The 26662-nt window shown below is 40.9% G+C and overlaps 1 protein-coding gene across 2 annotated transcripts in view; it reads right to left on the bottom strand.

Moving 5' to 3' along the window:
- Nucleotides 1–26662, bottom strand: part of UBE2G2 (ubiquitin conjugating enzyme E2 G2) — a 40241-nt gene that overhangs the window by 11905 nt on the left and 1674 nt on the right. Inside the window, exons 2-3 of one of the 2 annotated variants that reach the window (XM_053311058.1) lie at nt 17803–17838; nt 17668–17713 (exon numbers count right to left, since the gene is read on the bottom strand). In XM_053311058.1, the coding sequence (XP_053167033.1) occupies nt 17668–17713; nt 17803–17838 (82 nt within the window). Of the gene's footprint in view, nt 1–13199; nt 13219–17667; nt 17714–17802; nt 17839–26662 lie in introns of those variants that run through there. The other variant, XM_053311059.1, reaches the window with a different exon arrangement.

Below are 26662 nucleotides of genomic sequence, written 5' to 3'. Positions count from 1 at the left end.
TCTATACAGCTTGGGGCCAGGGTAACTGTCAGACTGCATTCGCCCATAAGAACCTGCCAGGGCCTTCTGCTCAGCATCTCAGGCCCTGCTCATGGCCCTACCACTAACAGAGATCCAGTTTGTGGGGACTAGAGACAGGGCCTTTTCAGTGGTGGCCCCTCAAGCTTTGGAACACCCTCCCTGAAGAGCTTCACCATGCTCCTTCCCTCAGTTTTTTTAAAAAGCAATTAAACACACATCTTTTAAAAGAGGCTTTTAAATGTTTTATCTGTTGTTTATATTTGCTCATTTTAGTTTTTATGGTTCTCAGTTTTTAGGTTTTTATTAATAACTTTTATTTTAATTTGAAACTTTTAAAAATACTGTATATATAATGTTAAATGTGGTTTTAGCCTGGGAGCCAGGAGTCGAAATTGACTTACTTTTTAACTTGTTTAACTGTATTAATCTTTTATTTTACATTGTATCTATTTTATTAATGGTGTGAGCTGCCTTGAGCAGTGGTGTACTGAAGGGGTGGGATATAAATATTTTAAACAAAACAAACACACAAACAAGAAACCTTGTTCCCTGGCCCACTAATAAAAGAAGGAACAGCTCTACCCCCAAACTAATCTTATATTCAGGCATCTGCAACCAAGGTTTTATTTTCCCTGTGTCTTTTATACTCCTTCCTCAATGCTGGGGGCGGAGGCAGGTACAGAGAGAGAGAGAGAGAGCGCGAGGGAGCGCAAGAGCGCATCATGTTCACAGGAATGGCTGTTGCAGGTTGGACTCTGGGATGGCTGTTGCAGGCTGGACTCTTGAATGGCCAGGTTCACACTGACGTTTCTCTTCATGATCCCATATGATGGAGGAATCACAGGGGAAAATAAGCAGCCACTTCACATGCATGAGCATCAACCAGCCCTCAGAATTTTCTCCATGTACCTTCTACCAGCTAACTGAGCAAAGAAGCACCTTTTTAAAGTGGCAGTTCTTAGCAGGTAGAGAGCAACTGGCCCTATCCATCCCTAGCATAGCATCCCTCCAGTGGCTGTTGCTGGTGTCTTATCTTATATTTCTTTTTTTTAGATTGTGAGCCCTTTGGGGACAGGGAGCCATTTTATTTATTTATATCTATGTAAACCGCTTTGGGAACTTTTGTTGAAAAGTGGTATATAAATATTTGTCCTATTTGTATACCTACATACCTGATGTATACATGATCACTTTTCATTTTCTGTTTCCTGCACCCCTTTCTTTCTTTTCTCCTCAAGAGGCTCAAGTCCATTATTAAGCTACAATAATTATTTTGTTCTGTGCGGGCAGCTTCTTTACATTACACCTGCAACTGCTACTCAAACTTTTGTTTAAGCCAATATCATAAACAAACAAGCTGAACTGCAATTCCTTGATCTCTATCAGCCTACATCCAATTCTGTATGATAAGCAACATATCCAATTCACAATATACTAGCGGCTTTCCCCTCCTTTTTACAATATGCTAGCTTCTGAGTTGGGTGGTAACCATCTCTATAGAACAGGCCATGGTACATATCGATATAGATTCTAAATAGTTACATCCACACCTATAGAAAAATTCAAGCACTTTTTAAAAGAAGGAAATCCCAAGCAGGAAGAGTTAACTTGCTCACATCTATTTCCACTAACCTAAAACAAGAAGGGAATAGGGTGGGGGTGAGGAAGAAAAGAAAAATCAAAGCTTGCACATTAAATTACTAGGAAGGTCACAACTCTGCTTAATTAACAGGGTGTGTTTGTTCAATTATACTCAATCTGTCTCCAAGGCATGTTCCAGGTTTTAGTGCCTGCACGTCAAGAGATATAGCCGGCAGGTACCAATCTTGCTGCTTTGAAGAAATTGTTACACTGCATGGACAATGGTGTCAGGATCTGCCATTTAAAGGGCACTGTATAAACCAAGGCCTAACCAAGGCGAGGACTCCTCTGGTGGCCCTGCATAAAGTACACATGCTAGAATTCAACATATAACTAAAGTACCAAAGGCCACTGCATGCTTCAGCATGTATAATTAATATGTACAGGCCAGCTATGCTTCAGTTCAAGAGTTGTAAAACAAAATGCACACTCCGCTTATAAATGGCTATGTAAACATGCATGTTCTTGAGAAGTACTGGCCATAATTTCTCACAAGCTACATCTTTTAACAGCAAGGCTTTCAAGTGTGTGCATAGAGCTTCCTTAGATAGCAGGACACAATTGTTTCTTCATCTGGAGAAATGAGATAAATGAGCCCCCAAAAATATGGAATTCAACTCTACACCAGTCTTTCCTCTAAGGTGTGCACATGTGTGTGCGCTCACCCATTTTTTGATGTCCGCTCAGTTAATTTTTAGAACCCGCTCAGGTTGAATCAGGAAGGCTCCATTCTGAATGCATGTGCGCACACACTGCTTTGATACTGCCACCCAGAACAAAATAGTGGTGTGCACGGAATCGCGAAGGTGCGGTTCAATGCCGGCAGGGGTGCCTCTTTAAGGGTGGGTGCACTCACCCCTCCCACTGCTTTCCCTCCACCGGCGCTCCATTTTTAGGGAAATCCATGGGGCAGCAGCGTACCTCCCTGCCGCCCCTTCCCCTGTTCTTGGCCGGAAGTATTGCCTGCATGTCCGCCAGGATAGCTGAGGGAATGCTGTCTAAATACCTGCAACCGGTATTTAGAAGCATCTTGCCTTTTAGGCTGGAGGTGGCCCTCAGACTAGTAGCTATTGATAGACTTACCCTCCATGAATTTATCTAGGCCTTCCTTAAAGCCACCCAGACTGGTGGCTGTCACCACATCTTGTGGGAGATAATTCCATAGGTTAATTATGCATTCTGTTAAAAAGTACTTCCTTTTGTTGGTCCTAAATTTCTTAGCAATCAGTTTCATGGGATGACCCCTGGTTCTAGTAATTATGGAGAGAGAGAAATTTCTCTCTCCATACCATGCATAATTTTATAGACCTCTTATCTTGTTGTCCCTCAGGTTTTTTTTAAATCTAAAAACCCCCAAGCGTTGTAGCCTTGCCTCGTAAGGAAATGTTCTAGGCACCTGATCTTGGTTGCCTTCTTCTCCACCTTCTCTAGTTCTATAATGTCCTCTTTGAGGTGTGTGGACCAGAACTGTATGCAATACTCCAAATGTGGCTGCACCATAGATTTCTATAAGGACATTATGATACTAGCAGTTTTATTTTCAACCCGCTTCTTCATGATTCCAAGCATCGAATTGGCCTTTTTCACAGCTGCCACACACTGAGTTGACACGTTCAACAAGCTGTCCACCACGACCCCAAGATCTCTCTCCTAGCAGGTCACCAACAGCTCAGTGTATAGGTGAAGTAGCAGTTTTTTGCCCCAATATGCACTACTTTATGCTTGTTAACACTGAACTGCATTTGCCATTTTGTCACTCACTCCCCCAGTTTGGAGAGATCCTTTTCGAACTCCTCACAATCTATTTTGGATTTCCCTACCCTAAATCGTTTGGTTTCATCTTCAAGTTTGGCCACTTTGCTGCTTACCCTAACTTCTAAATCATTTATGAATAAATTAAAAAGCAGGGGTCTCAGTCAGTGGTCTCTCTAATCTTTTTCAGGTGTGTGTGGCATGAGTTTTGTTCTGGGTGGCAGTATCAAGACAGTGTGTGCACACATGCATTCAGAGTGGGGCCTTCCTGATTCAACCTGAGTGGGATCTAAAATTAACTGAGCAGACATCAGAAAACTTGTGTACATGCACACACGCCTTAAAGGGAACACTGGTCCCACTACAGATCCCTGGGGAACGTCACTTCTTACTTCCCTCCATTTAGAGAACTATCCTAACCTCTGTTATTTATTTATATTTGTACACTACCCCAAACTTGTGTGTCTGGGCAGTTTACAACAATATAAAACAAATTAAAACAGAAATTAAAACGTTACAACAATTTAAAATCACAAGTCTAGTTAAAAACCTTGGCTGAATAAATGTGTCATTAGAAACTTTTTAAAAGTTGTTAAGAGTTGTGGAGGCTCTTATTTCAGCAGGGAGAGAATTCCAGAGTCTTAGGGTGGCAACAGAGAAGGCCCATCCTTGTGTAGCCACCAGATGAGCTGGTAGCAACTGCAGACAAACCTCTATGGATGATCTCAATGGGTGATGGGGCTCATAGTGAAGACGACATTATCTGAAATACGCTGGGCCTAAACTATTTAGGGCTTTATAGGTTATAACCAACAGCTTGTATTTTGCCTGGAGACTTATTGGCAGCCAGTATAGTTCTTTTAATATAGGAGTAATGTGGTATCTTCGAGATGACCCAGAGACCAATCTGGCTGCTGTATTCTGTACCAACTGCAGTTTCCAGACTACACAGAAAGGCAGCCCCACATAGAGCGCATTGCAGTAGTCAAGTCTAGAGATTACCAGCATGTGTACTACTGTTCCAAGTACAGTGCTGCAGTCAGGTCTTTATTATGGTCAATGACCAGCAAAAAACCCGAAAACACATTTACACATATATTTACGACTGATATTATCTAAGCAGAAGCTACAATACAATCCCTAGGAGCTAAAAAACAAAATTTAGCTCCTTTATAAATCACAGACTGATCTCTAGCATCTAAAAGAAAACATAAAACTCATCCAGATTAACTGGAAATTTCACTAATATTGGTAGAATCAAATCTATTATTTATTTATTTATCTATCATATTTTTACACCGCCCAAAACTTACGTCTCTGGGCGGTTTACAAGAAGATTAAAAGTAAAACATTAAAAACAAAAACAAAAAATTTAAGAGCAAGAAATTTAAAACACAATTTAAAATTTTAAAACAATATTCTAAAAACAACAGTAAAGCAATCAAAACAATATCAGTTAAAAGTCTGGGTGAAGAAATTCGTCTTTAGAGACTTTTAAAAAGATGTCAGAGATGGGGAGGCTCTTATTTCACTAGGGAGCGCATTCCAAAGCCTCGGGGCAGCAACGGAGAAGGCCCATCCCTGAGTAGCCACCAGACAAGCCGGTGGCAAATGCAGATGGACCTCTCCTGATGATCTCAATGGGAGGTGGGGTTCATAACGAAGACGATGTTCTCTTAAAAACCCAGGGCTCAAGCTGTTTAGGGCTTTATAGGTTATGACCAACACCTTGTATTTTGCCCGGAAACATATTGGCAGCCAGTGTAACTCCTTCAATACGGGTGTAATATGGTGTCTCCAAGAAGATGACCCAGAGACCAGCCTGGCTGCCACATTCTGGACCAACTGTAGTTTCTGGACTATGTACAAGGGCAGCCCCACATAGAGCATATTGCAGTAATCCAGTCTGGAGGTTACCAGCAGATGTACCACTGTTTTGAGGTCGTCCAACTCAAGAAACGGAAGTAGCTGGCATATCAGCCGAAGCTGATAGAAGGCACTTCTGGCCACTGTCTCAAGCTGGGACACCAAGGAGAGACTTGGATCCAGAAGCACCCCTAGACTGCGTACCTGTTCCTTCTGGGGAAGTGTGACCCCATCCAGAACAGGCAGATCAAAATTGTCTCTCGAGTTCCGACCCCACACAATGAATACCTCCATCTTATCTGGATTCAGTCTCAGTTTGTTATCCCTCATCCAGCCCATTACCGACTCCAGGCAGGCATTTAGGGAGGTTATGCCCTCTCCTGATGATGCTGACATGGAGAAATAGATTTGGGTGTCATCAGCATACTGATAGCACCCTGCACCAAATCACCTGATGATCTCTCCCAGCGGTTTCATGTAGATGTTAAACAACATCGGAGATAATACAGAGCCCTAATGGACACCATACAAAAGTTCAGATTTTGAAGAACAGCAGTCTCCAAGGGACACCATCTGGAGCCTGCCTGAGAGGTAGGAGTGGAACCACTGCAAAGCAGTGCCTCCCAACCCCCTCAGACGCTCCAGAAGGATACTATGGTCGATAGCATTGAAAGCCGCCAAGAGGTCCAAAAGGGCCAACAGAGTCACACTTCCTCTGTCCATTCCCAGTTGGAGATCATCCATCAGGCCGACCAAGGCAGTCTCCACCCCACAGCCAGCCCAGAAGCCAGTTTGAAATGGGTTTAGATAATCAGTTTCCTCCAAGACTGTCTGGAGCTGGGAGGCCACCACCCTCTCAATTACCTTACCCAACCATGGAAGGTTGGAGACAAGGCTCATCTAGCTTAACTCTGAGGGATCCAATGCAGGCCTCTTCAGAAGAGGTCTAATGATTACCTCCTTAAGATATGAAAGCATCCTGCCCTCCCCTGGAGAAGCATAGTACAAGCCATGTCAGAAAAGGGTCAAGAGAACAGGTGGTAGTTCTCTTGACCCTTGTCCATTCCAAGTAGCTTATCTACATCATCTAGTCACAAACTGAAACTGTTCCAGCATAAAGCTATGACTTTATGGAAGTCAGAGTTCTAAATGTATAAGTTTTGTGCTAAAAATACATTTTGACTTTATGGAAGTCAAAGTTCTAAATGTATAAGTTTTGTGCTAAAAAATACATTTTTCCCTTCAAGACTTTATGTAATCCTTCCCCAAGAATGGTGTTCGTTGTGCTTAGTTTCTTAACTTCTGCAGGTTATCAGAATTTCTGGCAAGTAGCAGTGCTGCAATAGAGAAATCAGTAAAATGGACTATATGATGGGGATTGCAGCACCTCTCTCCAAAGTCTGAGCAGCAGCACTCTATCATACTGTAGTTTCACACTTTGTTTAATATTCTCTGAAACTTTGTTCTTACATTTTATTTCCTTTAAGCACAAGTTTCTCTTTCCCCAGTCCCACTTCTGTGCCTTCTGCTATACTGCTGCTTGAGCCTATAGCAATTATTCCCTCCAAGGGCATGGTCCGAGGGCACATAGTACAGCCACGCGGAAGATAAGCATATCTAAGGCTGGCCAATGTTTAGATGAGAGAGTACCTGACAACTCCAAAGAAACTGCCATGAGTTCTATAATACAAGGTACAATACAAATGTAATAAAATAAGGCTGGGGGCGGGGGCACATTTTCACCTTTTCCTTCAAGATCCACCTCAGCAAAGTCTTGCTTGAGGCAATGTTTGCTTGCACTACCTCCACTGCTATCTATTTCTCAACCGCCATTTACTTCTTCCACCCAAAACAGTCTATAAACTCTTTGGGAAGGATCTATTTGTCATATTCAAATCACCATCTTTCCTCCAAAGAGCTTAGAGTTACTAGCATGGGGTTCTCATTTTGCCTTGACAATTCTGAAAGATAAAATAGAGGGACTTGCCTAGGACCACCTACTGAGCTCCATGGCTGACCAGGGATTTGATCCTGGGTTTCTTACTTTCAAAATCCAGCACTCTCTAGCCCCCATACCATACACACACTCTGTAGTCCGTATGATATTTGATGAGCTATTGGTGCTAAACAGAGACGTGGGTTTGGGGCAGTATATAAGTATATACCCAAAGACGTGGGTTTGGGGCAGTATATAAATAAAGAAATTTAACACTGCAGCAATGTGTTTAAATAGTAGAAGGGAGTGAACTGAGGCCAAAAAGAGGTAGAGAAATGTTTTATAGCCAAAGGATGAAGTGAAACTCTTTATTACTCTAAAAACAGAATATTATGAAGTGTAGGCCTTAATGTGACATCTCATTAAATAATATACCAACAGCTTTAAGCTATATAGTTTCATATTGTAGGCACTCCACCTATTATACAAGGACCTCAAAGCATTTTATAAAATCTTAAGTAGAGGTCATACAAGAGCAAAAAGACAGATTTAACACTTCAATAGGACACTCCCAAGCAACGTTAACAGGCAAATTTTGACAGGTGCTATGTTTAGAGTTTTGAGATCAACAGCCTTTATTTTAAATTGCCTTTATTTTAAAAAGCCTTTACTTTAAACTACAATAAACTCTCAGTTTATTGACCTCAAATTGTTTGGCCACAAGAACAATGCTTTTTTGCTAAAGGTAGCATACTAAATTCTTACATGAAATTGGATTATATCTATTTACAAGTTTCTACATGATTCTGGATTAATGGCAAGGATCTCTGCTCCTCAAGTTAAACGGATGTTTCCTCAGTGCTTCATTTGGAAAGCGCCCTTTCACAGCAACATATTCATCCCAATTGTTCACCTTAGTGCACAAGGTCTGCTGCTCTGTGAACTCCTAAGACAACATGCATGTGGCAATAGAGACTGCAACTGTTTGTCCAGGTTGGCGATTGTGAACAGGACAGAAGCCTTCATTGCTCCAGACGCACAAGAAGTTAAGCAATCATACACCTCAGTTGTTATTAAGCAAAGGAAAGCCCTGGCAAGTCAAATTACGCAGCTTGGGGGTACTACTGGACCCGGCTCTGCTTTTGGAGGCTCAGTTGGAGGCGGTGGCCAGGGGTGTCTTTGCACGGCTTCGGCTAGTGCGCCAGCTGCGTCCCTTTCTCGAGAAGGCAGATCTGGCCACGGTTACCCACGCCTTAGTCACGTCGCGGCTGGATTACTGTGACGCTTCTACGTGGGGCTGCCCTTGAAGAATATCCGGAAACTGCAGCTAGTGCAAAATGCGGCAGCTAGGGTTTTATCCGGAGCTGCCCGTAGGGAGCACATCACACAGATTCTGAAAGAGTTGCACTGGTTGCCGGTTCGTTTTCGGATCCAATTCAAGGTGCTGGTTTTGACCTTTAAAGCCCTTAATGGTTTGGGACCGGGTTATTTGAGGGACCGCCTGCTCCCAAGGGTTGCTGCCCACTTGACGAGGACATCTGAGGGGGCCCTGCTCCGGGTGCCGACAAAGAGAGAAGCCCGGCTGTCGTGCACTCGGGACAGGGCCTTCTCTGTTGCTGCCCCCAAACTTTGGAATGCTCTCCCAGTGGCCATTCGCTCCTCGGACTCCATCACGGCTTTTAGAAAGCTTGTTAAAACTTGGCTTTTTATCCAGGCTTTTACATAATCATTTTTACTGCTGCTTCTGTGTGTTTTTACCTGTTGTATTGCTTTATGCTAATATTTTATAGATTTTAAATTTGGTCTGTTTTTATATATATTTTTAGCTTAATATTTTTATTGTGTTTTATTATATGTTTTAACCTTTGTAAACCACCTTGGGGTTGTCTTTTAACGAAAGGCGGTATATAAATGCAACAATAAATAAAAATAAATAAATAAAATAAATAAAGCAGAGGACCCTTAGCATGCACACATGAAACATACCACATTACCAAGAATTCTGAAGAATTTTAAGAATCAGTTGTTTCATAGAGCAACCACAGCTTTATAGTTCAATTTTGCAGTTCTTTTGTTTTGCCTCCAAAGCTGGAGAAATACTGTAATATTTCAACAATAACACCATGCATGGGACTGAAAAAAACACATTTCAGATTACTAGGTGCCAGTAGCAAGTTCTTAACTGCCCATGTACAGCGATTTTCCAGCATGCCCTGGTTCCATATTAAGTAGAACAAAGCTAGCAACATAATATTCCAAACTAGCATTCTTCAATTAGAAATTGTCTCCATTACTGTAACTGAGAGAAATGAAATCATTCCCATAGAAAATCAGGATGTATGTTTATGTCTCCTCTTATGGTGAACACATTATTGGCATAGTGTATTTTGTTTTAAAGTAGTCACACCCATACTATATTCTGCAACCAACTGGCTGTGGCCTGTGCCAGAATGACAGAATATTTGCTTGGAACAGTTCCCCTTTGATCCAGAAAGATCATATTCATCTTTCATTTTGGAGGAACCTAACATTTCTAGATCCAGATTTCTTTCTGGGTTTTTTGGAGTTAAAAAAGAGCTTCTCACATTGCAAACAAGTACAGGATAAATTTTCTTAGGCCTCATTTCCTTGCACAGCATTATAAGAACAAAGAGGAATATGCAAACATTGTAAAGCTGCATTCGTTCATAATAAGAGATGGCAGAACCGAAAACCTAACACCCTATCCCCTGCCCCACCGTGTCTGCAATATAGTGCACAGAGTCAATCAAAGTGATCCTCAAGAGATTCAGAAGTTTGTAACTTTATGAGAAACATTTATATACAAAAGAATCTTCTATCTAAAGCACCACAGAAGGTTTGGAGTGTCTGCAGCTTGTACGTCTCTTTAGCAGAGTGTTCCTAGCTACCCATGAAAGCACTGGGCCCAGTGCCACAAGCTGTGTTTCTTGATATACAAAAAATGAATAAAACTGCTAGAGAATCTCCAAAGTATCCCATGCGTGGGTTGAATGATTTCTATTTGAATACCAGTGGGATAAGAAATAAAGCAAGAACCCCGGAACAAATATTAGTCACACACCCCATCAGATGTCTGCTTTCGTATCACGGCAGACATTTGTGACTCAGTTATAATTTATACAGAAAGGATATTTCTAATCTAAACAATACCATATTCCCACTAAGCTTTTTGCTCAGTTTTCATTAAAGTTAAAAAGAGGCTTAAGTAGTTTCACCACTACGGTTTCTAGGAGACAAGAACTTAGCACTTGGGGTTCCATTTCTTTTTCTACATAAACTTCAGATAGTGAAATTGAGCAAGTGCTCACTTGATTAGAGACTGTCTTTTTTAAAAAACTCCAGAACATCTGTCACGCCTTCAATTCTCAGTACATGTCAACCAGATGCAACTCTGAAATATAAAGCCCTGAATACAGTACTCAGAATACAAGAACAGATGAGAAAACTTCAAATATTTGAGATGTCTACAGGTGAAACTCAAAAAATTAGAATATCGTGCAAAAGTTCATTAATTTCAGTAATGCAAATTAAAAGGTGAAACTGATATATGAGATAGACACATTACATGCAAAGCGAGATAAGTCAAGCCTTAATTTGTTATAATTGTGATGATCATGAGAACCCCAAATCCACAATCCCAGAAAATTAGAATATTGTGAAAAGGTTCAACAGTCTAGGCTCCAGGTGTCCCACTCCAATCAGCTAATCAATCCATAACACCTGCAAAGGGTTCCTGAGCCTTTAAATGGTCTCTCAGTCTGGTTCATTAGGAATCACAATCATGGGAAAGACTGCTGACTTGACAGTTGTGCAGAAAACCATCATTGACACCCTCCATAAGGAGGGAAAGCCTCAAAAGGTAATTGCAAAAGAAGTTGGATGTTCCCAAAGTGCTGTATCAAAGCACATTAATAGAAAGTTATGTGGAAGGGGAAAGTGTGGAAGAAAAAGGTGCACAAGCAGCAGGGATGACCGCAGCCTGGAGAGGATTGTCAGGAAAAGGCCATTCAAAAGTGTTGGAGACTTTCACAAGGAGTGGACTGAGGCTGGAGTTAGTGCATCAAGAGCCACCACACACAGATGGATCCTGGACATGGGCTTCAAATGTCATATTCCTCTCGTCAAGCCGCTCCTGAACAACAAACAACGTCAGAAGCGTCTTACCTGGGCTCAAGAAAAAAAGAACTGGTCTGTTGCTCAGTGGTCCAAAGTCCTCTTTTCTGATGAGAGCAACTTTTGCATCTCATTTGGAAACCAAGGACCCAGAGTCTGGAGGAAGAATGGAGAGGCACACAATGCAAGATGCTTGAAGTCCAGTGTGAAGTTTCCACAGTCTGTGTTGATTTGGGGAGCCATGTCATCTGCTGGTGTTGGTCCACTGTGCTTCATTAAGTCCAGGGTCAACGCAGCCGTCTATCAGGAGATTTTGGAGCACTTCATGCTTCCTTCCGCAGACGAGCTGTATGGGGATGCTGACTTCATTTTCCAGCAGGACTTGGCACCTGCCCACACTGCCAAAAGTACCAAAACCTGGTTCAATGACCATGGGATTACTGTGCTTGATTGGCCAGCAAACTCGCCTGACCTGAACCCCATAGAGAATCTATGGGGCATTGCCAAGAGAAGGATGAGAGACATGAGACCAAACAATGCAGAAGAGCTGAAGGCCGCTATTGAAGCATCCTGGTCTTCCATAACACCTCAGCAGTGCCACAGGCTAATAGCATCCATGCCACGCTGCATTGAGGCAGTAATTGCTGCAAAAGGGACCCAAACCAAGTACTGAATACATATGCATGCTTATACTTTTCAGAGGTCCGATAGTGTTCTATTTACAATCCTTGTTTTATTGGTTTCATGTAATATTCTAATTTTCTGGGATTGTGGATTTGGGGTTCTCATGAGCTGTACGCCATGATCATCACAATTATAACAAATTAAGGCTTGACTTATCTCGCTTTGCATGTAATGTGTCTATCTCATATATCAGTTTCACCTTTTAATTTGCATTACTGAAATTAATGAACTTTTGCACAATATTCTAATTTTTTGAGTTTCACCTGTATGTTCCTGTGGTACAAGACAACAGAAAAATATTTTGTCAGAATTATGCAGCCATGATTTTATATGCATGTTAGAGCACAAGCAAAAGCACTGGATTAGTTCACATTATATCAGTAACATACAATTACAGAAAATAAAAGGGTAGAGAATCTTCATACAAACATCTGCTAAAAGAACATACATTTAGGGGAGGTCAGTTAATGCTATAATCATTGTTTTTAAGCACATTTATGAACTGCTTCTTCTGTTTTCATAAAAGCAGCTGCAACCAAGCCCCCTCTCATCTCATCAATGTACAAAGGGGAATTCCAAACTGAAGTAAACACATACATTTTAAAAAGTGTACACCTAAACTAAAGTGCAATTACTTTTTAGACAGCTTTTTGAAATATTGGCTTAAATTTGTTCTTGTTATTTTTAAGAGCAGCCTGTAGGCTATCCAAGTTCTAACAATGAACATTTTTGTATCATTTTAGTGGGTTAAATTGTTCTGTTAATGAGCACTGTGAGTTTTCAAACTCCATCAATTTTGCAGTTCATAAGTCAGTGTATTCTGACAAGATACAGAAAAAAAAAAGTGTTAGCCCACACATAAGAAGTTAATAAATTTGCACAACACAGTACATAGGCCACAGAGAAGTGAAAGTATTTTCAGGTTCTGGAACCATTTACTATTATACTGCATGGTCTTACCCTCTCCTTCTACAAATAATGTAACTTGCAGCAGAATTCATTAATTTGCACTGTGATGTGACAAAACACATCAAAGGTGTGCATGAATCTGCTTTAGAGCGTATGCATTAGATTAGAATACTTGTTTTCATGCACTGGAAAACAAGCAATATTTTGTAGAAGTGGGAAAATTACTGGAGATAATACAGCAATCCTAAACACTTACTTGGGAAAAGAGTTCCACTGAAATCCATGGAACTTGTTCCAAGCAAATGTATTCAGGATCAGATGCAGCCAATGAAACTTCATCTTTACAGCACCAGCCTGGTTGAAAATGAGTACTACAGGGTTGGTTTAATATTTAGTTAGTTCAAAAGTTGCTCAGTTGCCCACCTGGCTACACTCTTTTAGAGCATTCATTTATTACAGTCCAAAGCCTTTAGCAGACTTTTTCTTGTCATTTGTGTTGCAAACATTTGTCAAAGACTAGCTGGACACCTAGAACAAGAACACAGTATGCCTTTCTCCAGTTTATCTCCTGGTGTCACATAATAACAACAGAACTTCATTCAGCTTTAACAGTTACTATTTTACTTCAGCACCCATCTTTCTAATTAAGAAAGAAAACTTCCAGATCAATAGTTTTGGCTATCTTTATTTTACATTTCTTCCAGTATCTCTAATTAATTCAATCAGTAGCTTTCTGTTCTTTTTCCAAGAGTCCTTCCAGACAGCAAACAACTGTGCAGTGTTGAAAACTTCTGCGCAAGTTCAAAGTGCTGTCTTACTGAGAGTAATAGCACTCTTTCCTATTGGGACTTTGCTCTCTAACTACAAGCTTATTAGAAACCTCATGCTATTTTCACAGTACCACGTGCTGACCAGCATATGGTTGTGCGAGCCAGCTTGAGGTCGAGCTGGCTCGGTTTGAAGGCTCAACCCACAACCAAACTGGACCCAGTTCAAGTCAAAACTGAACCAGCCAGTGTGGACCAGCTCGAAGCCCTACCGGCAAAGGGGAATCCAGTGAGGATTCCCTTTCACCAGTAAAGGAGAGGGGGAGGGGGCTTCCCTTAGTATGGGTGGGGGAAGGAGAAGTACTTACAAGTCACGCTGTTGCCAGTAGCGGCAGCAGCGGCTCCCTCAACTCACACCAGCCTCACCCCGAGTCAAACTGGTCCAGTCTGAATCTGGTTTGGATTCAAACCGAACCGTGAAAACCGGTTTTGTGCACATCCCTAGACCAGCACTTGCTGGTCTGAGAAGAACCTATCCCTTTTCAATATTACTTTTGTGGCAACTGAGATGGTTGCTCTCAGAATGCAAACACTGGCCAGCAAGTGGCACTATGAAAAACTGCATAAGATCTCTGATCAGCATGTGGCCAGGAACTAACATTCCAACCAGAAGGAGTACAGAAGCCTAACAGAGTATGTGTTCAGTCAGTAAGATGGCAGTATGAACATGCCCAATTTATTGCTGTTTGGAAGGGCCCTAACACATACTATACCTTCAAGACTTTTCCAAAGCCACAATCCTTTCAGAACATTTACAGAGCACACTACCAAAGAGGCTGTAAAAGATGGTCTCCACAAGAACAAAACTGAAAATGGGGGCAATCCATTACTTGCAACTTGTGCCAGCAAAACTACAGCTAGTATTTGTAAACAGCCATGTTCATGTTTGCATACCCCTGAAGTTACAACAGATGGCCAGCAGACAATATATTAAAGTATTGTCCATATTGTCATTCTTCTTCTTCCCATGTTAAGACAACAGATTGTTGACAAACAGTATTTGATTAGTCAACTGACCAGCTTCCCACATCTAAATGAAAGATGTGCAAAAAAGATAAATGTAGTGGTTAGAGAGCGGGACAAGGACCGAGGAGACCCAGGTTCAAATCCCCATTCAGCCATGATACTTGCCAGGTGACTCTGGGCCAGCCACTTCTCTCTCAGCCTAACCTACTTCACAGGGTTGTTGTGAGGAGAAACATAAGTACGTAGTAGACTGCTCTGGGCTCCTTGGAGGAAGAGCAGGATATAAAATGTAAAAATAAATAAATAAACACTCCTTGGTGAGAGATACATAGCTCCCAATTCTAAAACAAAGCTACCAATTCAGACAAATTCCAGGGCTCTGAACTATAACTAAAGTACTAGAAAGAAAAACCAAACATTCTTTCTTAAAAAGACTTTGGGACAAACCACTGCCGGCATTCTTTAATCCTAGGAAAGTTAGTAAGTGCTACTTTGTGGCCAAGAACAACAAGCTACAGAGTTGCAGCAGGATTCTGCCCCCACCCTTAGTAAATTCAAATGTACTAAGAACCAAATAAGTTGTTCTAAACCAGTAAGATTTCACAAAAATCACATATCCGATATATCCTGATATGTGTTATACAGTTCTGCTACCTGTATGCCTTACTAGCCAGGGAATTTTAGAGGACTAAGGCAACAGCAAAAAATGGTGAGCTCTTTGTAAACTGGCAAAGTCCTCTACCGTTGAGAATGTGAAGCAGAGCCTCCACAGTCTGACTTAACAGAAGAAACGCTTCCTCAGGTAGACTGTAACTGCAGCATTTCAATGCCTGGTTTATCACCATTAGAAAATTGCCAGATGAGGGCAGTGTATGAGAGATTCTGTTAATCCTGTCTGGCTGTCATTTTTACAGACTTTTCCTTACTCTGAAACAAAAAGTCTTAATTTGGAGCAAAGACTCCTTACTCCAGAGTAATTTTAAAACTGTGTATGCCACTCATTATTTATACAGTGCTATCCATGTACATATTATTTATTTATTTAAATTTATATGCCGCCTGACTCTGAAGGCTCTAGATGGTTTATGAAGAATGAATGGACAGGTCTCTGCCTGAGGCACAAGGAACACAACAGTGGAAGGGAGGCAGAGGTGATTGGGGGAAGAAGACACATTTCCTTCAGTTACATGAACTTAAGCTTATTACAGTAGGGACTGGGGCGATTAGTTTACCAGATAAAATTTAAAACACTAACACCATTCATTCTTCTGCGGTATCTAAATTCCTCCTAAAAAGATATGCTGGCATCTTCATACCCACAATAATATGCCTGGATGCCTCTATGCTCATTAAAAAGCAGCTTGCAAGTTCCTACTGGCACCAACCAACATATATATTTAAGAGTAAGGCAAGAAAGGCCTATTTGGATAGCAAACGTTGCCTTTCATTCCATTTTAGACAAGAACTAGCTGACCCCGCACAGAGCATCTGTGCAGTTGTGTACTGAGCCTGTGACATTCCCCGCAGCTCGCTCTCGCCTCCGCACCTCACTCGCTTGCTCCCCCCCACATTTCTCCCCATTAGGTGGGCCAGGGCCAGGCCATCCCATCACCGCCTCCCACCTTCTCCTCCCGGCTGGTAGGGCTTTGCCCACCGTCCACCCACCTCTTCTGGCCGGAGGAATTTTGCCTGCCAGCCCTCCACCTCTGCATTCTGGCTACCGCCATTATTTCTCTCCGCTTCAATGCTGGAACTCTTGCACACTCTAGAGCATCTGCGTGTTAGTACTTGATTGCTCCCCTCACGTCAGAGATCTCCCCACCCTCACCTGGGCTGCACTCCTGCTCCTCCTCCATCCTGTTGCTTCCATCTCTCTCACCCTTATTGGTCGTGGCTGCAGCATTGCTGCTGCCTATTGGCCAAGCTGCAACCCCCTATCCCCAGAGACCTCCTCACCCGAGCCCCGCTCCTGCTCCTCGCTTCAGGAGCAGCAGCAGTGGTTGACTGGGCCATTCTTCACTGCTGCCACCACCATGGCCGCTCGTTCCCCTCAGGAATTCCCTTGCCTGACTGCCTCCCTCTTACAATGGCCTCAGTAGCCCCAAACAGCAGCAGTGGTTGACTGGACCCTTCCTTGCTGCCAGTGCTACCATGGCCACTCATTCCTTCCCCTCAGGCTGCTGACAGGCTCAGGCCCATCCCTTGCCCTTCCTTCTGTCTCTCTTCCCCCTCCCTTCTTTTTCTCTTTCTCTCTCCTCCACTCGCTCTTCTCCACTCTTTCTTCCCCCTCCCTTCATGTTTTTTATTCCTCCCTTCCTGAGTTAACAGATTTTGTTCATTTACACAACAGCATCCTCCTTCTCTTGAAGGGGCTCTTTCCTCCCTCAGGACCTGTCTTTTTGCAGACCCCTGCCTGCTATCCTTTTATATCTAGAACATCTTCCGACCAGTAACAACTGCATTCCAACTGACCTTAACCATCACAGGCCCCTCCTCCTTATCTGCATAGGGAATCCCCACTGCCCAATCACCATGGTGCTTCTGCTCTCACAGGCTCCTTCTCCCTATCTGCATATGGAATTTCCACTGCCCAATCAGGTGCTTCTGCTTGCAAACTCAGCCAATCACCTCCTTCCTACCACGTAGCTAAGCATGGCCCGTCGACAAGAAATAAGTATATAGAAACTAGTTATTATTGAACTCATTACTGGACCCATTTTCAACTTGTGGAATTTCTATATTTTTCAAGCATACTATAGAGTGCTTGTTTGGGTGGTTCAAGATATGCACCCTGAACCATTCCAGGGGAATCCCTAAACTTGGCATTCCTTATTACAGGATTAGTCACAGTTTCTATGTCTGCAATACCCACCAGCACAAAGCCTTCTTTATTTAAATTCGATTTAAATGCAAAATAATTGATGAACTTACATTATCAAAGCTTCCCATTCAAAGAAATTCTCTTCATTCATAGGTCCTATTTAAAAGACAAAAAGCATTATTTTATTTAAAATACTTCCTGAATTCAAAATATGCAATTACGAAAGAATAAATAAAGCTCCTTACCAGCAACTATTCCTTCTGGTGGATTCAGAGTCAATTCTAAAATTAAGAATTAATACATATTTTAAGTATGCATTTTATACTTTAACATAAAAGCAAGACATTCAACAGTTTGCCAAGAGAGTCTCCACTCTCCACTGCCATTGCAATTTCTGACTAGCAAAAATGGTCAGTCCAACAAGAGCAAGCAATATGCATTCATGCAAGTTCTGTGAAGCATAGCTATGTGAGAATTCTGGGAATCCCTATTAACCCATTAAGAAAATAGTCTAGTTATCAATATTGTAGTTTTTAAAAGTTATTATTCTGTATTGTATTGAGGTTCACAAAACAGGTAGGCCTAAATGCAATGAGGAAGGAGCATGGGGCAGAAGAATGTAGGGTAGATTTATTATTTAATTTATATACCACCTGACTCCAAAGGCTCTAGGCAGTTCACAAAATGAAAAATGAAACACAAAACAAATTGATAAAATAATTTAAAACATCCATGACTAAAAGCCTGGCTATACACAGATGTTAAACTATGAATGTCTATAGGGAGCACATTCCACAGCCCAAGAGTGACTACAGAAAAGGCCTGTTTCTGTGCCACCGCCAGTCGAGCTGGTGGCACATGGAGATGGACCTCTCTCGATGACATTAATGTGCAGTGGGGACCATGCAGAAGATGATGCAAAAGATAACTATCCTGTTTTAACAAGTGAAAGTTACTAGGCTTCCTTTTTTTCTACCACAAGGGCTTGCACTAACCTATTTCTAAACCCCTGGTTATTTGCCACAAAACCAACTATGAGGTGAAGCAGAGAAAAGAATAGGAATGAACAACAGTGAAAAGAAGAGTTATTGCTCTCTCTAGTGGAGAAGATTCATATCCAGCAAAGTATTGTTTATAGGAATACAACTTGAAATAAATTACCAAAAAACTAAGATCATGGCCTTCGCCAGAAGATCAAAGATTCGCTGTTGGAGTATCGATGGCCACAGAACTGAACAGGTCACCTGTTTTACATATCTGGGGGTGGTCCTCCAAACCTCTGGTGCAGGAAAGGCCCACTGTGAACACGTTGCCCTAGTGGCACAGAAGAGCACCGCTGCCCTCTTGAGGTTCCTTTGAACTAGAAGGGGTCCTTATGTACCCGCAGCACTCAGACTATATGAAACCAAGCCGCTGGCACAACTACTCAATGGTGCCCACCCAGGTCCCCCCCTAACTTTAGTATATTGGAGCGTGTCCAATCTAAATTCCTAAGAGTGGCCTTACAGGTGCCTAGCTGTATCTCCAATGCCACTCTGTGTCTGGAAACTGGCATGATAAAAGTTGAGGCTAAAGTTTGGATGACTGTTCTCAATCACTGGCTCAAACTAGCTCTTTGCCCACAGTGCCTGGCCCCATTAACACGGCAGGACAATTTCCAATCCTCATGGAAGCGGGCAGTGACAAAGTGAAAACAGCCATCAGAGGGTCCTGGATATGGAACGCCAGGTGGATCTAAGTATGGTTCCTGGCTATCAGGCCTCGGACAGCTCTAGGTTCACGGTATCCCCACCATACATATCTGACCCAGCTGGAAATACCAAGCCACAGAAGGGCGTTCACCCTCGCTCGCTGTCGTGCCCTTCCATCCACTGTTTTGGAAGGTAAATACAGGAAGATCCCATTTACAGAAATGCTTTGCCCCTGTGCTTCTGGAGAGATGGAAAGCACTGAACACATATTCTTGAACTGTCCGTTTTATAATGGATCATTTTTTGAGCTGGGAAAAGCTCATACTTCCTCTACTTCACAACTACCTTGGCCGCTCCAGTCAAGCCTACAGTAAGATGCTGCTCTCGGATGAAAAGCGAACCTTCATGTACAATGTTGCTAGGTCCTTTGCAGCAGTATGCAAGATACGTCGGACCCTGACCACCAGTCCATAACCCATGATTTTAACTACTGACCAATTTATTCTAACATGTCTTTTTAAACATTTTTACTATCTTAGTTGCTTTTAACTTATAGTTATATATGTACCTTCATTTTATTAGACATTCCGTTAAGAGTTGTATTCCCCTACAGACCAATTTTTATATATATTGTATCAAACTGTCTATATTAGTTAGTTGTTTTATTAGTTTTATTATTAATTGCTTTCCCTTATTTTTTAACTATCCCACTTTTACCTTTTAATATATTTTATAGTTTAAATATATAACACAATTTTATTGTAGGGGAGTAACTGGCTATTGTGAGGTATTTTTTGTCTTTGATGTTTTTTCCATGCCCTTGTATGTTTTTTATTCTTGTGCTGGTCTGGGACAGTAATAAAGATTAATTTTTTATAGGAAGCTGCCTTATACGGAGTCAAACCATTGGTCCATCTAGCTCAGTATTATTGACACTGACCGGCAGTGGCTCTCCGAGGTTACAGGCAGAAGTCTTTTCCAGCCCTACCTGCAAATGCTAGGGAACCAGGGACCTTCTGCATGCAAAGCAGATGCTCTACCACTGAGCTAATGGACCATGTCTAATCACTTTTTAAAAAACCCAGCAACCTTGAACTATAGTTCAGTGGTAAAGTCTCAGCTTCAAATCCTGGCACTTTCAGTTAAGAGATCTCAGTGACAGAACCACCATTCAAGAGTACATAATATTGAGCTAGATGAACCAATGGGCCAACTCTGTATAAGGCATAATGAAATAAAGTAAACTAGCTGGGCTGGGCACAGAGCATCTGCGCCTCTAGATCACCTGCCGCCACTTTCTCCCCCCACCCACCACCACTGCTTTTTGGCCTGCCCGCCACCACTTTTTTGCTGCCACCTTTGCTCACTGGCCTTCTTCTTCCCCCGCCCACCCCTGCTGTTTTCTTTGCCTGCCCGCCCGCCCGCCCGCCCGCCGGCCAGCCACCACCACCACTTTCTCTCCCGTCCCTGTCGCTATCCAGGCAGCTGCTTGCAAGCTCTCATGAAAGCTGCCACGCATGGGATTAGCAACAGGTATGCCTTAGAGAAACATATATAAAGATTACAGATAAGTAATTACTGTTTACACAGCACATCAAGAACATTAACAAAGCGTGTGTTTAAATGTGCTTACACAAAGACTTTACTAGTGGCACCCCAACAGCCCCTGGAAACACCAATATGTTTCTGACTTCAGCAGCAACCTGCCTACAGAACAGGAGGCTGTTGGTTCGAATCCCTGCTGGTGTGTTTCCAAGAATATGGTAAACTCCTATATTGGGCAGCAGAAATATAGGAAGGTGCTGAAAGGCATCATCTCATGCTGCACAGAAGGCAATTGTAAACCCCTCCTGTATTCTACCAAGAAAACCACATGTAGTCGCCAGGAGTCAACACAGACTCGACGGCACAACTTTTCCTTCCTCCCCCCCACCCCACCCCCCGGTAGCCACAGCTAGCAGCCCTGTTGAGAGCTTGTCAGGATCAGGACTAGGTTCTACTGTGGACTTGCTGTTTGACTTGTATTAAAGGCTGCCTTGTTTTTAGCTTCACCCAATTCAGAACCCACCCACCCCCCACACACTATACATTGTACATCATTCAGACTAGTTAGCCATAAATAAGCACCACTGAAGACAATGACACAAGTTAGTCATGACTAATTTCCCACTAATTTCAATGAGACAATCTGGATGCTGCCTGGTTTCCATAGTAAGACTCTCTGTTTAGAGACGACTTCCGGTTGGACTGCTAACGTGGCTGCATGCTTTCCAACAGGGGAGACCGAGAAGGAGTACTTTAAGGGGGTTTTGAGCCTTCATAAACCCCACCACCACCCTGGATTAAAGGGTTTGAATCAAGATTGACCACAGAATTCCCCCGGAGCCTGCTCCTTATCTCAGGACTGTGCTGTAGAATGCAGCTTTGATTTGAGTTGAGCGGTGGGGGCTGGGACTCATCAAGCTACACTCCTCCATCGGAAATCCATTGGACTGAAGCCGGTCTGGCATCTAACTTCTGCTGGTTTGGATTATAATTAATGTTTAAAGTTCAAGAAGCTCACGTCTCCGCGCGATTAGTGATAAATTGCTGGAATTCCACCTGCTTTTGCTGCAAGGATTGGACAGACTTCAAGCCGATGCTGTGAAGATGCCGTAAGTTTGCTAATTATAAACCAAGGATGAAAACTTATTCTGCTTTACTCTGAACTTATGACCAAAAGCTTTAAAACTTTTTAAAAAAGCAATCTAGAGGGAACTACTATTATTCTCTTTCAGTACTTTTTGAGAGAGTTTAATTTATGGGATAAGTGATTTGCTGTTTGCTGCTGAATATGTCTATCATGAAGTCCACCAATTAGAGGAAGAATGCGGTTTATTGCACCGTGGGAAAATTTAATTGTCAGTGATAAGATACAAGAGTTGCGGTGTGGAGCTGAGTGTATTTGGAAAAATAATTCCAGGCTTCTATTTTTTATTTTATTTTCTTTTTTGAAGAGCAAGGACGTTGAACCCTGCTGTGAGGCTGCTGGAAAAAAATGCAAAAGTTAAAACAGCAGAGTCAAACACAGACCCACTCACAAGCTAGGAGACTTTCTGCTCCAAACTCAGGCTTGGGTGAAGGAAAAATGTCTTCAGAGTTAAATGAGACACTATTTGCTATGAAACAGTTACTAGAAGCTAATACGGGCACTCTTCAACAAGTTAGTCAAGATATACAAACACTTAATGACAGAACATCAAACATCGAGGAAACAGTCAAAAAATTGGCACAAGATAACAAAGAATTCAAAACAAGGGTGGATAGCTTGCAGCAAGACATGGGATCATTAAGAGATGACAGAGAAAAACTATTAGATCAAATGGCATTGCTAGAATTGAGGAAAAAGGAGCGTTTTTTAAGGTTTAGAGGAATCCCAGAAAAAACTGGTCAAGATATTTAAAAAGTGCTTGGGAAGGAGCTTGCATCACTTTTGGGAATTTCAGGTGAAGAGATGGGTTTACAGATTGAGGCAGCTTTTCGCTTGAATTCTGAGTTTGCCACAAGAAATAAATTACCTAGGGAGTGCCTGGTTCAATTCAATTCCAAATTAATTACAGAGCAAATACTCCAAGCACATTTTGTCAAAGCCCTTACTATTGAAACCCAACAGGTAAAAGTTCTGAAAGAAATACCAACCAGGATTTTAAGAAAACGTAAGGATTACAAATTTTTGACAGATACTTTGAATGCTAATGGAATACGTTTTAGATGGGAAGTACCTGAAGGGGTCTCCTTTTTTTTACAAGGTAAAGAGGAATAGATTTACAGAGCTCCTCAAAGCGCAAGAATTCTGGCGGATATATAAAAAAACTTTAACTTCTGGCCACCCAGGGCCTTCAACACAGAACTCTAATTAGTCAAAATGGATTACAAGATAGCTTCTTGGAACATTAATGGGTTAAATACAAAAAAAAAGGACTAAAGTTTTTCATTTTCTTAAGAAACAAAATTTGGATATTATATGCTTACAAGAGACACATATTAGAAAACAAGATAGAAAATGTTTGGTTAATAAGGCCCTAGGACAAGAATTTGTTTCTTCTGATAAGAAAAGAAAAAAAAGAGGGGTAGTGTTCTATGTCAAACAACAATTTGAACCCAAGTTGATTTTTAAAGATGAAGAAGGCAGGTTGCTAGCTCTGGAAATTTTAGTTTCTGGAATCAAAACGGTGATAATTGGAATTTATGCACCCAATGAAAAGAAAGTAGAATTCTATAATTATTTAGAACAGAAGATGGCTGAGTTATCGAATGTTAACTTGATTATACTGAGAGACTTTAATGGAGTTGTTTCTACAGCCTTGGATAGAAAATCTGATATACCTGAAAGCAGGGATTCTCAAACTTGGGTCCTTAGGTGTTGTTGGACTTCCATAATACCCAACCAAAGGCCACTGAGGCTGGGGATTATGGGAGTTGAAGTCCAATAACACCTGAGGACCCAAGTTTGAGAATCCCTGCCTGAAAGGAACCTACAAGGCTAGCTTCCTAAAGCATTTTTTGATTTGGCTGATCATATAGATCTTTATGACTTGTGGAGAATCAAAAATTCTAATGCAAAGGAATATACTTACTTCTCTGAAAGATATAAATCTCATTCAAGGATAGATATGGTCTGGACATCTAAATCTATTACACCATGTATAAAAAGAATGGACATCTTGCCCAGAACCTTGCAATTTGTTTTACATGGAAGAAGAAAGGAACGGTTTCCTTTCGTTGGAGACTGAATGAATACTTGCTGAAAAAACCAGAGGTTGTGAAGAAAGCTAAAAGGAAGTTAAAGGATTATTGAATTGAATTTAAACCAAGGATTGGACAACAAAATAGTTTGGGAAAAGCGGTTATGAGAGGTTTCTTTATACAACAAAATGCATATTTTAAAAAACAAAGGGGATTGAAAAAAGAGGCATTATTGATGGGAGATTTCCAAAAAAGAAAGAGAACTACTATAGGCCAAGGATAAAAAGAAGATTACTCAAGCCATTAAAATGCTTCAGCAACAACTTTCTATGTTAATATTAAATCAAGTTGAACGGAACTTAAAATATGCAAAACCAAAGTCATTTGAATTTGCAAACAAACCAGGCAAATTGTTGGCTTGGAAAATTAGAACTGAGAAAAAGAATAAGTATATATCCAAGATACTAACAAAAAATGGGCTTTCTTATGATGAAAGGGAAATAAAAAGAGAATTCTTTAGATACTATTCTGAATTATACAAAGGAAATAAAGTAGAAGATACAAAAATCGACCAATTTCTTAAGACACAAAATATTCCAAAACTTTCTAAGGAACATATATAGAAACTATGAATGCACCGATATCAATAATGGAAATAACGGAAGTAATAAATCAAAGTAAGGCTAATAAGGCACCAGGACCTGATGGCCTATCAGCTTCATACTACAAATCATTTAAGGATCAAATACTACAGCCTTTGCAATGGACGATGAATGATATTTTGCAAAGAGGGATTATGCCGGAGTCTTGGAAATATGCCAATATTGCAGTAATTCCAAAACTGGACCAAGATTTAACGCAAATCAAGAATTACAGGCCAATCTCACTCTTAAACAATGACTATAAACTTTTTGCCGCCATTTTGGCAAGGAGAATGAAGACTATACTAAGACTTTTTATTCATGAAGATCAAGCAGGCTTTTTGCCAAAACGGAAATTAAGAGATAATGTGAGAATAGTTTTGAACGTATTGGAGTATTACGAAAAACACAATGATAAACAGATAGCCATGATTTTTCTGGACGCAGAGAAAGCTTTTGACAATGTCTCCTGGCAGTTCATGTGGAGATTATTTGATGCAATGGGAGTTGGTAATAATTTCATTAGGGCTATTAAGACAATTTATTCGGAGCAATATGCTAAAATTATTGTAAATGGGGAATTATCAGACAATTGCAAAATACAGGAAGGAACTAGACAAGGATGTCCACTTTCCCCATTACTTTTTATATTAGTATTGGAAGTGCTCTGTAGAAATATTAGAGAAGATGTTCAATTACAAGGCCCAAAAATTGGGAAACAAGAGTATAAACTAAGAGCCTTTGCAGATGATGTAGTGGGTTTTTTAGAAAATCCATTAGAGAAGATCGGAAGACTCTTGGAAAAAATACAACAATTTGGTCAACTAGCTGGGTTTTATATAAATAAGATTAAAACAAAGGTCTTGACAAAAAATATGGATCAGAGATCTAAGGACAGACTTTTTGAAATAAGTGAACTGAAAGTGGAGAAAAAAATCAAATATTTGGGCGTCTGGGTTGACAAATAATAATTCTTTGTTGTTTTCAAATAACTATACTAAAATATGGAATACAGTAAAAATTGACCTGCAAAGATGGTCTAGAATGAACTTATCTTTAATGGGAAGAATTTCAGTTGTGAAAATGAATGTTTTACCTAAAATCCTGTTTCTTTTTCAGACTATTCCTATAATTAATACGTTAACCTGTTTTAAGCAATGGCAAAAGGACATAACTAAATTTGTTTGGCAGGGTAAAAGATCAAGAATTAACTTTAAAAATTTAACAGATGCTAAAGAACGAGGTGGTCTTACCCTGCCAGACTTAAGGTTGTATTTTGATGCTTTCTGTTTGATGTGGTTAAAAGAATGGATAACATTAAGAAATCCTAGAATACTTGATTTGGAAGGATTTGATAGAAGGTTCGGATGGCATTCATATTTGTGGTACGACAAAAGTAAAATACATAAAGATTTTTTGAATCACTATGTAAGGAGTCTAATGAGAGTGTGGGTAAAATATAAAAAATGGCTGGAACCTAAAACTCGTTATGGTTATCCCTGATTGAAGCTTTAGTACGTAAAGAGATAAATATGCAATCACAATGGGGTACCTATAGGGATTTGTTGTGTTTTCAAGAAAAGGGCTGTAAGTTACAAAATCTAATTGAAGTACAAAATCTGGTTGGTAATTGGTTTCAGTACCATCAGTTAAATGAAGTTTTTAAGAAGGATTTCAAACTTGGATTTGAGGATCAAATGTCGAGATTTGAGAAGGAGCTATGTGAAAATGATGAAAAACTAGTGTCTAAGATGTATAGGCTGTTGCTTTTGGAAGAGACAAGAGATGAAGTGGTTAAAACAACTATGATAAAATGGGCTCAAGATGTGGGTCATAATATAGATATGGCAGCTTGGGAAAAATTATGGAAAACTGATTTAAAGTTCACTGCATGTTACACTTTAATAGAAAATATTATAAGATGATGTATAGGTGGTATTTGACGCCTAAAAAATTGGCGATAATGTATAAAAATGTTTCAAACAAATGTTGGAAATGTGGACATTGTGAAGGAACTTTTTTTCATATGTGGTGGTCTTGTAGGAAGG

The sequence above is a fragment of the Hemicordylus capensis genome, chromosome 3 (genome assembly GCF_027244095.1).
Source record: "Hemicordylus capensis ecotype Gifberg chromosome 3, rHemCap1.1.pri, whole genome shotgun sequence".
Classification (NCBI taxonomy): domain Eukaryota; kingdom Metazoa; phylum Chordata; class Lepidosauria; order Squamata; family Cordylidae; genus Hemicordylus; species Hemicordylus capensis.
This window is presented reverse-complemented; position numbering and strand designations above follow the sequence as displayed.